The sequence below is a fragment of the Brachypodium distachyon genome, chromosome 5 (assembly GCF_000005505.3).
Source record: "Brachypodium distachyon strain Bd21 chromosome 5, Brachypodium_distachyon_v3.0, whole genome shotgun sequence".
Classification (NCBI taxonomy): domain Eukaryota; kingdom Viridiplantae; phylum Streptophyta; class Magnoliopsida; order Poales; family Poaceae; genus Brachypodium; species Brachypodium distachyon.
The window spans coordinates 18,938,532-18,952,303 of NC_016135.3; the positions used below are offsets into that span (position 1 = coordinate 18,938,532).

At 46.9% G+C, this 13,772-nt stretch overlaps 2 protein-coding genes, 1 non-coding gene and 1 pseudogene across 4 annotated transcripts; all 4 read right to left on the reverse strand.

The window, feature by feature from the left end:
• Positions 1-1,297: 1,297 nt before the first annotated feature.
• LOC100836515 lies at positions 1,298-2,949 on the reverse strand (annotated as a pseudogene).
• A 1,743-nt stretch (positions 2,950-4,692) lies between these two features.
• Positions 4,693-6,086, reverse strand: LOC100841608 (peroxygenase). Its single transcript, XM_003581371.3, has 6 exons — positions 5,960-6,086; positions 5,716-5,871; positions 5,394-5,479; positions 5,194-5,288; positions 4,949-5,074; positions 4,693-4,846 (listed from the first exon to the last, which is right to left on the reverse strand). Exons 1-6 carry the CDS (start codon positions 6,084-6,086, stop codon positions 4,693-4,695), a joined length of 744 nt encoding a protein of 247 aa, XP_003581419.1.
• Positions 6,087-6,823: 737 nt separating this feature from the next.
• On the reverse strand, positions 6,824-10,279 carry LOC100836829 (probable inositol transporter 2). 2 transcript variants are annotated; one of them, XM_003580071.3, is made up of 7 exons: positions 10,152-10,279; positions 9,210-9,394; positions 8,982-9,052; positions 8,557-8,892; positions 8,351-8,458; positions 7,551-8,156; positions 6,824-7,459 (listed from the first exon to the last, which is right to left on the reverse strand). In XM_003580071.3, the coding sequence occupies exons 2-7, from the start codon at positions 9,340-9,342 to the stop codon at positions 6,968-6,970; spliced, it is 1,746 nt and encodes a 581-aa protein (XP_003580119.1). In that variant the 5' UTR covers positions 9,343-9,394; positions 10,152-10,279; the 3' UTR covers positions 6,824-6,967. The 2 variants fall into 2 exon arrangements, with proteins under 2 accessions (XP_003580119.1, XP_024312007.1); XM_024456239.1 differs by having other exon boundaries at positions 9,210-9,359; positions 10,152-10,191.
• Positions 10,280-11,699: 1,420 nt separating this feature from the next.
• On the reverse strand, positions 11,700-11,770 carry TRNAG-GCC. Its single transcript has one exon. It is a non-coding gene; the product is annotated as a tRNA-Gly (tRNA).
• Between the last annotated feature and the right edge of the window lie 2,002 nt (positions 11,771-13,772).

A 13,772-nucleotide genomic window follows, 5' to 3' on the forward strand; every position in this document is an offset into this window, starting at 1 on the left:
GAAGACTGTGTGCATGCATGCGAGCAAGTTGATACTTGCAAGATTTTAAACTTTGAGAGGCTGAAACTTTCAAACCATTTACTCAATTTAAAATCCGTCTTGACAGTTAGCTTTGTCTCGATGAGATCTTCAAATCTAGGTCTCATATTGTTATGTTTCGACAAAATAAATCAATCTCAAAAGTTATCATCTAATAATATATGAAGTTACCACTCTATTAATAATAAGTTGCCATGTGGTAGCTTCATACAAAACAGGGGCAATATCTCACGAGTGAAAGTTACCACCCAGTAATATACAAAATACCACTCTGTTAATAATAAGTTGTCGTGTAGCAGCTTCATGCAAAATAGAGGTGGTATCTCGCGAATAAAAGTTACCACCCAATAATATACAAAAATACCATGCTGCTAATAATAAGTTGCCATGTGACAGCTTCATACAAAATAGGGTGGTATCTCGCGAATGAAAATTACCACCTAATAATATAAAAAATACCACTTTGTTAATAATAAGTTGCCATGTGGCAGCTTCTTACAAAATAGGGGTGGTATCTCACGAATGAAAGTTATCACCCAATAATATACAAATATACCACTCTATTAATAACAAGTTACCACGTGGAATTCATATTAAATAGGGCCGGGTGGTAACTCGTGAATGAAAATTACCATCCAATAATATATGAAGTCGTCACTCTTTTATTAACAAGTTACCACTTTCTTACGATATGCCAACTTCTTCCAAATTAGGATGTTAACTTGTGCATTTCCGCGTGGTAACTAAAGAGTTCAACTTTTTTATTATCGAAACACATTACAATGGGATTTAGATTTAAATCATTAGTCGATATGAAACCAACGGTGAAAACGGAGAATCGGACAAACGGTTTGTGCTACGGAGCACTTTAAAGCTTTAAAAATGAAGTAGTACACGTACAAATGCCTCAAACACTTAACCAGCTCATTGCAGTGCTTGCCAAAGAAACCAGCGCATGCATACACAAAATTTCATGAACATGCATGCAACAACGTGTGCGCGCAGATACGAACGCGCGTACATCTCGTTACGTTTTAGGATCAATAAAATTAGACTAATATTGAAAAGAATTCAAAATTCTTGAAAACTCGGTCCAGAGCCCACATTGTTTGCAGATGATGACGAGGCACCCTCGCCTTGTCTTAAAGGAGAGGGAACAAGGATATCTCCCGAATGTGCAAAGAATCCAAAAAAAAAACATGAAACGAAAGCAGATTATTCATCCCCTGAAGTTTTTTTCGAAAAAGAGAACGACCAATCAAGTGATGCACACAGCCAATTTTATTGAAAAGTTGTAAAGAGTCCCCTGAAGTTTGATGGAGTATTGCACGGAGAGTTTTTATCCCATGAATTTTATTTCATTCTCTTACTAAACACGCATACATTTGGTAGCTGGTCCACAACCGTTCACACGAAGCATCCGGAATGACAACGTTGTAAAATTGCATCCTACTGCTTCTTCTCATGTGCTTCCTTTCTCTGCTGGGCAATGAACTCAAAGAGGCTTCCATCAAAGCAGCGGCGAATAGCCTCCTTGGGAAGGAACCCCTGATCATCTTTCGCAAGCACGTACAACAATATCCACTCCCCCTTACTCGCTATCCTGGTTCACATAGATTTATGCATGGCGTTAGTAATGATTTTTCTACCATATACTTTTTGTCATGATAAAACTGACTGGAAGCATGCAAATGGCCCAATCAATCGAGATCAGCGTTGCAAGTGATACCATCCAAAGAAGTCAGAATGCCAGCCGCTGCCCTTCGGTCATCCGCCAAATCTCGCCTAGTGTGAGCTTGTCTGGCTCCGTGTGGGCGTTCTTGCTGAATATGCTCTCAAAATTGACAGGCATGAACCTAAGTTGATGGTGCGTGTCAAGTGTCAGCCATGTAATCAACTAGCAGATCATTTTTTTTTCTAGAATACACCAAAGCTGGTGTATCATCAATTAATCAACCAGCAGATCATATGGTGTTTTGAACAGGAGCGGATTTAAACTACCTTCCCTCGGTGTCATAAGTGAATGTATCACTGCCATGCTTCGCCCTGTGGATATTTTTTATGTATACCGGGAACAGGGGAGAGGGTATCCAGCTCTGTGGACGGATTTGATTAAAAAAATAGGTGGCTTTAGTTCAGGAAAGAAAACCGAACACAATCGACGGGGAACAATGTTACCCAAGGTCCCTCTAGAATTTTAATTTCATTTTGTACTTACAGGCAGAGTTGGGATGCTTAGACCAACGTTTATGGCAATTGCCAAGACGAACGACACGATCACGTTGAAGCCCAGTGCCCTTAGCCCTGGAATTCATGCAAGATTAATTCATCACCAACAGTGAACACCTTAACGGGACAGTGTTGGTCAAATTAGAGTTACATCTAGCCTGCGTGGGGGAAATTGACGAGCGATTAGGCATTACAGTACATACCCCCGTAAGTTTCCCAAGGATAGACAACACCGTCGCCATCCAGATCGAAGAAGCTCACGTGTTGTTGCAGCACGCTCCTCTGCCGGTGGACGTGCCCTTCCCCGGTTCCTTCGGGATGGTTCACGTCGGGCGCAACCAGAGCTCGAGCCAAGTCTGCGTGTACAGGCCTGCTCAGCTTAATTTGCCGAAATCGCCGGCAGTGCGGGGGGAACGGATCGAGGAAGTCGGGCACTCACAGGGCTTTGGAAGGCTCGTCTCCAGGTCTGCCCGGACCGGCCGGTCTGCCGTCACCGGCGCCTCCTCTGCCACAGACGACATCGCCTCTGGGAGCACCCCGTCCGCCGCCATCCTCTCTGCTTTTCGCCTTGATCTCGGGGGTAAAGAAACCAGTCTACTGGTACTACGTTACAAAGAGATAGATATTGGTGGAGTGACTTATCTGGCGTACGTTTTGCTCCTCTTATACACGTACTAACGTACGCCGAGAAGAAAAGCACGGACAGCGCGGCAAGTTCGTGGGGGAAGTGTGTACGCATCGAATGCACGCCGGAAGCCCGGAACTGAGGGAGCAGGACTCTCATGCCGATGTGACACCTAATAAGCCTCGAACCTCCTCGGGAGCTAAACGCGGTAACCTCTTTTAATCTAAAAAAAAAGGTTCATGTAAAAAACGCGATGACCGGCGCGTGTCGCCGCACCTTGTTCACGGCTTCACGGCATCCGATGGGTGTACGTGTCGATATGGAAACAGGCGCCAGGCCCTGCTGGTTCGGCTCGCTGAAATGGATACATGTGGGCTGTCTCACACGCACGATGCGCGACGGAGAGAACTGCGCCGACCAGCCAGAAGCCCAGAACTGATGACAGCCAACGGGCCGACGGGCGACTCGAAGTAATCGATCTGGCGTAGACGCGGCCCAGACGACCACGGTAGACGCGAGCACGCACCGCAAAGATTGGGAACCCACGCCCGCGTGCTCGTTCTAGTTGGGCCGGGCCAACAACGATTCGCACAGCTAAGCCTACATATAGATTTTGGCCTTGATCAGTGCAAATTCAGTCCCGGCTATTCTGCACTGATGGACATCGCATCTTTCTGAATGACGCAGCCTCGTGCCCTGCCGGTCACATTTTTCTGCTCCCTCCGTCCCACGTGAAATCAGGTGAATCAAATTTGTCTAATAATGTATCTATATTCAAAAAATGTCTAGATACATGTAATATGTTGTCATTTAATATGGGACGGAGCGAGTATTTTATTTTCGTTTCTGTTTTTTTCCTTTTCTTTATTTTTGTTTATCCTTTTTTTACTACTTTTTCATATTTATAATAAGTGTTGGGATTTAGTACAAGGTTAGTATAAATTTAGACTAAATCTCCGACACTTTATGGATCGGAGGAAGTATATACTGCAACACTTTTTTATGATGAATATGTGAAGCTTGGTTAGTGTACTGGTACTAACAAGCAATAAACACTTTCCTAAGCTTGGTGAAAAATATTTCTAAAATAAATTAACATTCATTAAAGGGTTAACTTCTAGCACTGCAATTTCTTGTATATCTGAAAAATGGTACACTTTCCGGTTTGAATTACTTGTCGAAATATTACATGTATCTAGACGCTTTCTAAATATGGATACATCCATATTTCAACAAATTTGATACAAGTAATATGGGTCGGAGGAACTACTATAATTCATGGAGTTATGCTTACTGGAGGGAACGGCGAGGTCACCCGGTCGCGAAGAACTCAACTAAAAAAATCATCATGGAACCAAGAACACATTATTTATCTGCTGAAGTACAATTGCATGCGCAAGTTTGATCCCTCTAGAGCTGCAAATTTTTTACCCTCAAGGTACCTTTTGACCCTACTTAGTTTAACCAAATGAACTAAAATTTTAAAGTGACATAACTTTTTAGAAAACTAGTTCATTTGTTTGAACTAAGTATGGTAAAAGGGTACCCTGAGGGTCAAAAATTTGCAGCTCTAGATCCCTCGAACCTTTATTTATAATTTTATTATTTCATACGCATATGTACATTAGGTAGTTGGTCCACAATCATACACACGAAGGCACTCCAAGTACAATTGTATACACAACTTTTATCCCCTAAACCTTTATTCATTATTCTACTATTTCACAAGCATATACACATTAGGTAGCTGGTTCACAGGATGGTATTTCGGGGATGAAAGCGTTGTAGGCTTGCACAGCCTACTCGTGCTTCTCATGGGCTTCCTTCCTCTCCTGGGCAATGAACTCGAAGAGGCTTCCATCGAAGCAGCGACGAATAGCCTCTCTCGAAAGGAACCCTTCATCGTCTTTCGCAAGCACGTATAGCAATATCCACTCCCCCTTATTAGCTATACTGAATCAAATAAACATGGATTTACGTATAGGCATCAGTGAACACTCGTGTTCGTGTGATGAAAAAATGAAGCAGAAGATACTTAAACACGCAAGTGTTCACCGTCCAAAGAAGTCAAACGCCATCTTCTGATCTTCTGTCATCCTCCAAATCTCACCAAATGTAAGCTTGTCCGGCGCTGTGCGGGCGTTCTTGCTGAATATGCTCTCGAAATTTACCGGCATGAACCTACAATTTCACGATTGGACATGTAACTAGCACACCATATGATGTACTGAACTAGTAATACTCTTTCTGTACCAGTTAATTCGGGAGGGAGGGAGTATATAAAATTGAACTGAAGCTACCTTCCCTCCGTATCATAAGTTGCGGTATCGCTGCCATGCTTAGCCCTGTGGATGTTTTTGATGTATATCGGGAACAGGGGAGATGGTATCCAGCCCTGCGTCCGGATCACAAAAGATCAGATGAATAATAGCTTGCTGCTAGAGTTCAGAAAACAATAATATAAATAACGTTCCTCAACTTCTAATTTTTTTGTACTTACGGGCAGAGTTGGGTAGCTCAGACCACAGTTTATGGCTATTGCCAAGATGAAGGACACGATCATGTTGAAGCCCAGCGCCCTCAGTCCTGGATTCGTGTTTTTAAGATTACCAAGATTTAACAGTCGACCGTCAAGTACTCTCAAGTGTATGCTGCATCTAGTAAATTTTTTTTCGAGAGATCATGCATCTAGTAATATACTAATATTCATGCGGCAAAGTGTACTGATTAACTATTAAGACTCGTGCCAACTGAAAAATGACGTGTCCATTAACTGCGTTCCAAACAAAAACAGGCTCTAGCTACGGGCCATCGTGCGTCACCTCCGTAAGTTTCCCAGGGATAGATGACGCCGTTGCGATCCAGGTCGAAGAAGGCCACATGCTGCTGCAGCACGCTCATCTGCCCGTGGTCGTGCCCGGCCTCCTCGGTTCCTTCAGGATGGTACACGTCGGGCGCAACCAGAGCACGAGCCAAGTCTGCATACACAGGAAGTGGCTTTGCTGTAAAACACGCAATCGATCGACTGTGCAGGGGACTGGAAAGTCCGAGGAGAATCTTACGTACATGGCTTTGGAATGCGCGTCTCCAGGTCTGCCGGGACCGGCCGGTCGGCGGTCATCGGCGCCTCCTCGGCCACCGACGACATTGCGGCAGTAAGCGGCGCCTTATCCCCCTCCCCTGCCAATGCCATGAGGCTCTTTATCACCCCAATTTTCAGCTCGACTGAGAGTACTAGTACGTTACCAAGGGGAACAATCAATGCTAGGCGAGTTATGATACGAAGAATGCTCTGGCGTTCCGCTCCTCTTATACACGTACGCGCGTAGGCGCGAGGAGATAAAAAGGCACGGAGGGTGCCGCAAACGCAGTCGCGGCGGAAGTGTGCACGTATCACGTATGGAGATATCAGGATATGGCAAGGCACGCCGGCGACGAGATCGATGAGCGAGCTGACTTCGTCCTGACGCGACTCCAAGCTAGACTGCTAGAGCCTTCTCTGCATGCGCCGCGCGCTTGGGCGAACTATAAACGTGACGGCTTGTGTAGTCCATCGCACAGTACGTCACGCATTCACCCTAAGCCCATCTTTATCATCTCCACGCGTTGTGCCACGCACGTATAATTTGGGTCCAGGTGGAAACGTTGGGCGGCACCGTAATCCGGCCCGGATCAGCTCGTGGACGTCCGTAATGGATCAGCATAATTGGCCCCGTTATACGGTCCAGCGGGCACGGTAGAGACGACCGCACGCCAAAGGGGCGCACCGGAAGCTTTGGATGGATATCGATCGTTATTAATGGATAAACATGCTTCGGATGGATATCCATTTGTTCCCCCCCTGAAACAACAATATGCTAAAAGATTAAGGCTCGATGTTCTAAAGCACAGGTGCAGCTCTGATATAATACTAGTAGTATACACTACAGCTTAAATAACCACATTCCGGCACTGAAACGAAGATTCAGATTCATTAAAACACACTAAAACATAAGAAGAGCTCTAATATATATATCTGTCAATTATTTCTACTTGGAACCTGCAAAGAATTCGATTAGTGGGGATGAAGATTTCTCATGGCACGGCCAGCCCGACTTCGCGCCTTTTCGCCGGCTGGGGGCGGTACCTCTTCCAGGGCTTGTAGTCCTTGCTCTCGAGCATCTTCTCCACCTCCTCGAACTGCAGGCCCTTGGTCTCCGGCACGGTGAGGTACACGACGACGAGCGCCAGCGTGGAGACGCCGCAGAAGAGGAAGAAGGTTGACGCCGTGCCGAGCGCCTCGGTGAGCGTCAGGAACGTCTGCGTCACGATGAGGTTGGACACCCAGTTGGCCACGGCCGCGATGCCGCCGCAGACGCCCCTGAACCGCAGCGGGTAGATCTCCGAGTTGACGATCCACGGCACGGTGCCCATTCCGGGCGAGTAGGAGACGATGTACGCGCCCAGCGCCAGCAGCGACAGCCACCCGAAGTTGTTCGGGCACCCTTCCGAGTAGAACTCACGGTTGTCGGCACGGCACATCCCCCTCGTCACGTTGCTCAGTGCCAAGCACGAGCCCGGAAGAAACTGTATATATGTACATGTGTTGAAAAAACATTTGCACAATCATCAGTTAACGAGCCGGCAATGCTTACAGGGGATCTCAGTTTTACCGTACCTTGTCTCTTTGGTCAGCGCAGAAGCCGCAGGTGGATTCGGCCTTGAGGCAGTCCATGCAGCTCCAGTGGAGCTGCGGTTTGTACTCCGGGCACGTCTCGTTGGCGAAACGCAGCGTCTCCAGCTCGCTCACGGGCGGCGCAGTGCGGGCGGCGCCGAGGAACGTGCCACCGAGCACGGCGAGCCACACGACGATGCCGACGAGGCTCATGAGCATCAGGCGCCTCCGGCCGGCCCGGTCCACGAAGAACATGCTCACGATGGAGCCCACGGCGTTGAGCCCCGAGGTGATGAGGGAGAGCGCCATGGCCGTGTCGTTGGACGCGAAGCCCGCAAGCTGCACGATCGTCGGGCTGTAGTACATGACCGTGTTGATGCCCACCAGCTGCTGGGCGACCTGCGCGATGACGCCCGCCATGAGACCGCGGCGGACGACCTTGCTTCCGAACGCCTTCTTCAGCTTGCCCAACATGCCCTGGTCGCCGCCGATGGACCCCTCCAGGAGTATCTCGTCGTCGATCGATTTACGCAGGGATTCGATCTCTTGTTCGACCTCGTTTGCGGGGTAAATCTTCCGCAGGATGGCTGCGGTTTCCTCTTTCCTATCCTGTTATGTTAACCAACAGAGTTAAGGAATTTTGAGCACATTTCTTTTGAAAGACATACTGTAAACATTTTAAAGTTCAATTCAATAGCTTATGATACACTAGCCTGTGTTGGCAAAGGTGTTTTCCAGTAATTCAATAATAGCTTATGATTCTTGCATATGAAATGGTGTTACATTCATACAGAAATACAGACCTTTCTGTATAACCATCTTGGTGATTCTGGCAGTGTCAACATTAGTATGAACTGAAGAAGAGCAGGGATTCCTGCAATGCCAAGCATCCACCTCCAGGTTCCAGGCACCTGTTGGAATTCATGGAGATAACATTTTTTGCCACCATTTGGTTAAAAGATTTGATTGTCTGTCCAATCATCCAAGTTCAGTGTATGTCTCTTAGTACCTTGGTGAACGCCAGATTGATAAGGTATGCCATGAACTGCCCTCCAGTGATGAGAAGGCCATTTGTGCTCACCAGCGCGCCTCTTATTTTAGCTGGGGATGCTTCAGAGATGTAGAGAGGTGCTGTCATGGAAGCCATTCCGACCCCAAGACCGACAAAGACCCTCCCCACAATAATAACTGTGGGTGTCGGGGCAAAGGCCATGATCATGGCACCTGCAAAGAACAGAGCATCGGCGATTAGGATGGAAGGCCTCCTTCCAAATCTGTCATTCATCCAGCCACCGAGTCCAGCTCCAACAATAGCTCCAGCTACAGCCATACTCACTATTGTTTCCTGCATATATAGCATCAGCAAGGTCATCAACTGTTATCATGAGTAACACTCTGGTTGAACCAAAATCACTGGAGTAGCCACACCCCTACCCTTAGAGCAGTGTTCTTTTCCAACACAATGAAATCATCTCGAATGAACAGAAGTGCTCCAGATATGACACCTAGCAACAAAATATATAGGTCAGTAAAGAGATGATTTCCCATCCAAGTTGCCTGTATAGGCATCATTATTCATTCATGGTACACTGGTACTTCAGCAGTAAAAATAGACATCAGCGTTGTGGTGTCTGTATCTTGACATGCAACAACATCACATACCAGTATCATAACCAAAAAGAAGACCCCCGATTCCAGCAGAAAAAACAAGTCGAAGAATAAAAGGCTGGCTCCAAGTTAGGCGTAGACAGTCCTTGAATTCAGCCTTATCTGCTACAGCACCACCCCCTTCCATTGCATTCTAGGGCCTTTCTGCACCAGAATGTTCAAATGAGCTTGGTCACGCCCTAAAAAAAATTCACCTGTATTAGCATAGAGAATACACGACAACACGCTATGTAGAATAAATTATGGTTGTGTTATGTTCAGGGGGAGAGATAGCCCATCAATTTTACCTACTTTCACTTTGTTTTGTTTTTTTTCTCTTTTCTTTCTTCTTTCACCGGATTCTAGGTTCATTTTTTTTGCCTCTGCCTGTTATTGTTGAAGCTCTGCCACTAACTATGTTGTAATTTGAAATCTTTACGAAGTAAAGTAGACTATTCCGTTCAAAAATAAATTTTATATTAACAGACAGATCACAAATTCAGAGCATCAACGTCGGCTCGGATATGAAAAAAAAAAGTGGACAAACATGGCGTGGTACAAAAATATGGTGCAAAAAATAAGAATATACTGCACATTAATTCTTGCAGGGCCGTCAAGGAAGGGTAAACATCCTTTAAGAATGGTCCCTTTTAGGAATACAGCCATATATTGAGAAGAGGAAACCCAATCCCAGACTCCCAGTATGTCCTAGATGGAGTAGTGTACAAACTACCGTTTGAAAGACTGTTTGGTTGCCTTAAATAATGGAGTAGTATTATACCCCAAACCCAAGATTCAAAATCCAGCAATCGCGGTGATAAACGGAACCTCGAACTATTGGAACCCGCGGGACAAAGAAAGGAAGATGTAGTTAAACGGATCTTGAAGATGCAAATTGTTGGAGAGGTTAGTTCTGGGTTTACGTAACAATGAATGACTATAAAAGCTCAGATATACCTCAAAAACCAATGCCAGAAACTGCGCGCGTACTGGCCGGTGGAGATCGACACAGCAGGGTCGACGTCGCCTCGACGATGTGGAACGGCCGGGAACGTCGATCAGGATGGCGACGGCACGCGTGAGACGAGGTTTGGGAAAGTTCTAGGGTGGTAGACAGTGGAGGAATTTTATAGCCGCATGCATTGGATCGACGATTTGGAGAGCTTGGATAGGTCTCGGAGCACGGGATGGATCAGGAGACGGAGAGTAGACGGGGGATGGTGGAGAGCGAAAGTCGGTGTGGGGGAGAAGAATTAAGGAGGATTGTTGCGAGGCATGGATCCGTGCCCTCGATCGAGCAGGTGCGAGGCGGGTGTGGCGTGGTGATCTGAACCATGCATGCAGAGGCATGCAGTAATCGGTCCTTGGCGAGGGTTGTCGGACCAGGTACAAACGAAAAACACACACTGGTTGTCATCGTATTTAGCCATACAAACCCTGCATTGGACACCAAAAGCTATAAATACCACGTTAGAAAATCACATGTGTAGCCGCAAGACAAAAACATCACTGTTCGTACATCGGCTGGGGGGGGATAAACCCCAATTAAGCTTGGCAGACAAGATAATTCTATCATTCCAGCACGTCGGAGACAACACTCTGATCGAGAACAAAGAGATGACAACAAGCTAGACACACAACCCCGCAAGGTCGCCAGAAGAAGATCGACGAGAAACACCTTCATTGGCTTCACGTCGACACCGAAAAGACAGCGCCTTGACGGAATAGAGCCGAATGGACATATTTTCAGGCAACAAAATCTCCACCGCTAATAGCATCTTTGCTTGGACACAGAAACCTAAAAGGCACAATGATAGATTTACTCACATTGTGAAGAACCGGTTCCACCTTGCCACTGATGCTAGAAGTGGCAATGAAGGCAAGTGGACGCAGGTGTTCGCACAGAGAATGCTGGTAACGCACGTGCGTCACTAGTCACCCCTGGGGAGTGGGAATCGCCCTAGGAACGGTTGAACTTGTCTTTCTTCCGGTCGAGCGCTTCAATGCAAACCCATCTTGATTGGTGCTTAGAGAATTTAGTGTATACTGTACATAAGTCTGTACTAATTAAATATGTAAGCATCTCATAATTAAGCATTGGTGCAATCAAGAACTCATGGTAAAATATAAGCACGCGACAACGCCGCCGTATATAACAAGAAATCTTTATAAGATGTGTTACCATATCTACGTCTCACTGCAATTTGAATGAAGCACTTAAGTTTCATCATGCATGCCCAACAGCGTTTTGGTTCAGCCCACTGCAATTTGAATGAAGCACTTAAGTTTCGTCATGCCCAACAGTGTTTCGGTTCAGCCCAGTTATTTGATTCATCCCTTTTTTTTTTCTGCCGCCAGCCGCGCTTCACCAGGAGTTTACCTTCGTTTATTTATCGGCCTTGTGTAGTCACCTATATGCCGATAGCCAAGACACACGACGCGAAAAGTTTTTTGTGACGACAGAATGAAAAAAGAATGCAACTACATAACAATTTAGCAAAAGCATGCACCAGCCGGGAATCGAACCCGGGTCTGTACCGTGGCAGGGTACTATTCTGCCACTAGACCACTGGTGCTTCTGTTGGAAGCTGCAAAAGTATATACTTTTTAAATTATTTACTATTGTCAGTTTGATCTTCATCGTTGCTGCTCGGAATCCGAGTCTGTGCCCAAACGGAGCCAACTGTGGCAGGCATTACTCCATAGTTGCAAATAAATCGGCCAAGAAAATAAATCTAACCAGCATTTATTTATATTTACTGTTTTTGAAAGAATAGCTAAGAGCTAACCACGTATGCCACGCGGTACTTTAACTGTTTGCTTAATCCATTTCTTCTTATAATTTTCATGACTATTTCTCACCGTAGATTGTACTATAAGACACATAACTTCAGCACATTTATCCAAATGTTTCACCTCCACGACAATTTTGCCTTGGTTCAACGGTCTGCCAGGCATCTGCATGTCGCCAGAAGTTCCGCCGTCTTGCTCAAGTTGGACATCACCAAGGCCTTTGACTCCATTCACTGGTCGTTCCCTTTTTATGTCCTTTCGAGGATGGGCTTTGGCGCTCGCTGGATCTCTCGGATCGGTGGTCTTCTCGGGATTACCACTACACGGGCTTCTCAACAGTATCCCCGGCCTAGAAATTTCCCATCGTCGTGGTTTGAGACAACGCGACCCTCTGTCTCCTATGCTCTTCGTTTTTGCGATGGACATGCTTGACAAGTTGTTCTGGTCTTCTGGCTGATTGTGGTTTGCGGCAACGCACTTCCATTTTTGCTGACGATGTGGTTGCTTTTCTCAACAGTATCCCCGGCCTAGAAATTTCCCATCGTCGTGGTTTGAGACAACGCGACCCTCTGTCTCCTATGCTCTTCGTTTTTGCGATGGACATGCTTGACAAGTTGTTCTGGTCTTCTGGCTGATTGTGGTTTGCGGCAACGCACTTCCATTTTTGCTGACGATGTGGTTGCTTTCTTTCGGCTTGACGTGTTGGATTCAGGGTGCTTCGAGCTGCTGGCTGATTTCGGAATCGCCTCCGGCCTGCATGCTAATATGGCAAAAAGCGCGGCCCCATCTTATTCGGTGTCCTGAGGCCCAAAAGTTGATAGTGGCCAGAGAGCTTCATTGCCCAATTGTGGATTTCCCCAGTTTCTACTTGGGCCTCCCGCTTGGCATCCGGTAGATCACCACGGCCCAATTTCGACCACTGGTGGATAGGGTCGCAGACAAGCTACAGTCTTGGGTTGCGCCCCTCTTGTCAAGTCGTGGGAGATTGACGTTGGTGAAGTCCACTCTCTTTGCTATGCCGATTTATTCCATGCTCTCTCCCGACCTCCCCATGAGTTCCATCAGTGCTATCGAGAAGTTATGTCGCGGGTTCCTATGGAAAGAGCGCCGGGAGGCTCGTGGTGGTCATTGCCTGGTGGCACGGGATGCTGTCTGTGCTCCAAAACGAGTCGGTGGGCTCGGCATCCCTAATCTCCGGCTGTTGAATCTGGCGCTAAAGGCCAAGTGGTGCTGGCAAGAAAGAACTGAGCCGTGGCGTTCCTGGCAGGATCTTGGTATCTCGGTTCCTGCAGGCTCAGTGACCTTGTTTGAAGCCACTACGTCTGTCATTTTGGGCAATGGCGCTGGTTCGAGATTTTGGTCCGACCCATGGCTTGCCGGCGAACGAATCAAGGAGTTTGCCCTTGACATCATCCCGAGAATCGAGGATGGTCTCTGTGTGGCCGAGGGCTTGAACCACAATCATTGGGCCTGATCAGTGGATCCCAATTTAACTAGCGAAGGTATTCGCCAATTCCTTCTTCTCTGGGATAAGATCGCGGATGTGGAGCTTGGTTCGCATGACGATTTCTTCCACTGGAAGTGGACGAGTTCTGGCAACTTCTCCGTGCAATCGGCCTACCTGGCGTTCTTTGAAGGACGCACGGAGATGGTTGGCCATGACCTGATTCGGGGATCCAAGGCGCCCAGCATCAAATGCAAGTTCTTTGTTTGGCTTGCTTGCCGTGGCCATTGTTGGACAGCAGATCGTCTCGCTCGGCGTGGCCTCGATCACCCGGCCAGGTG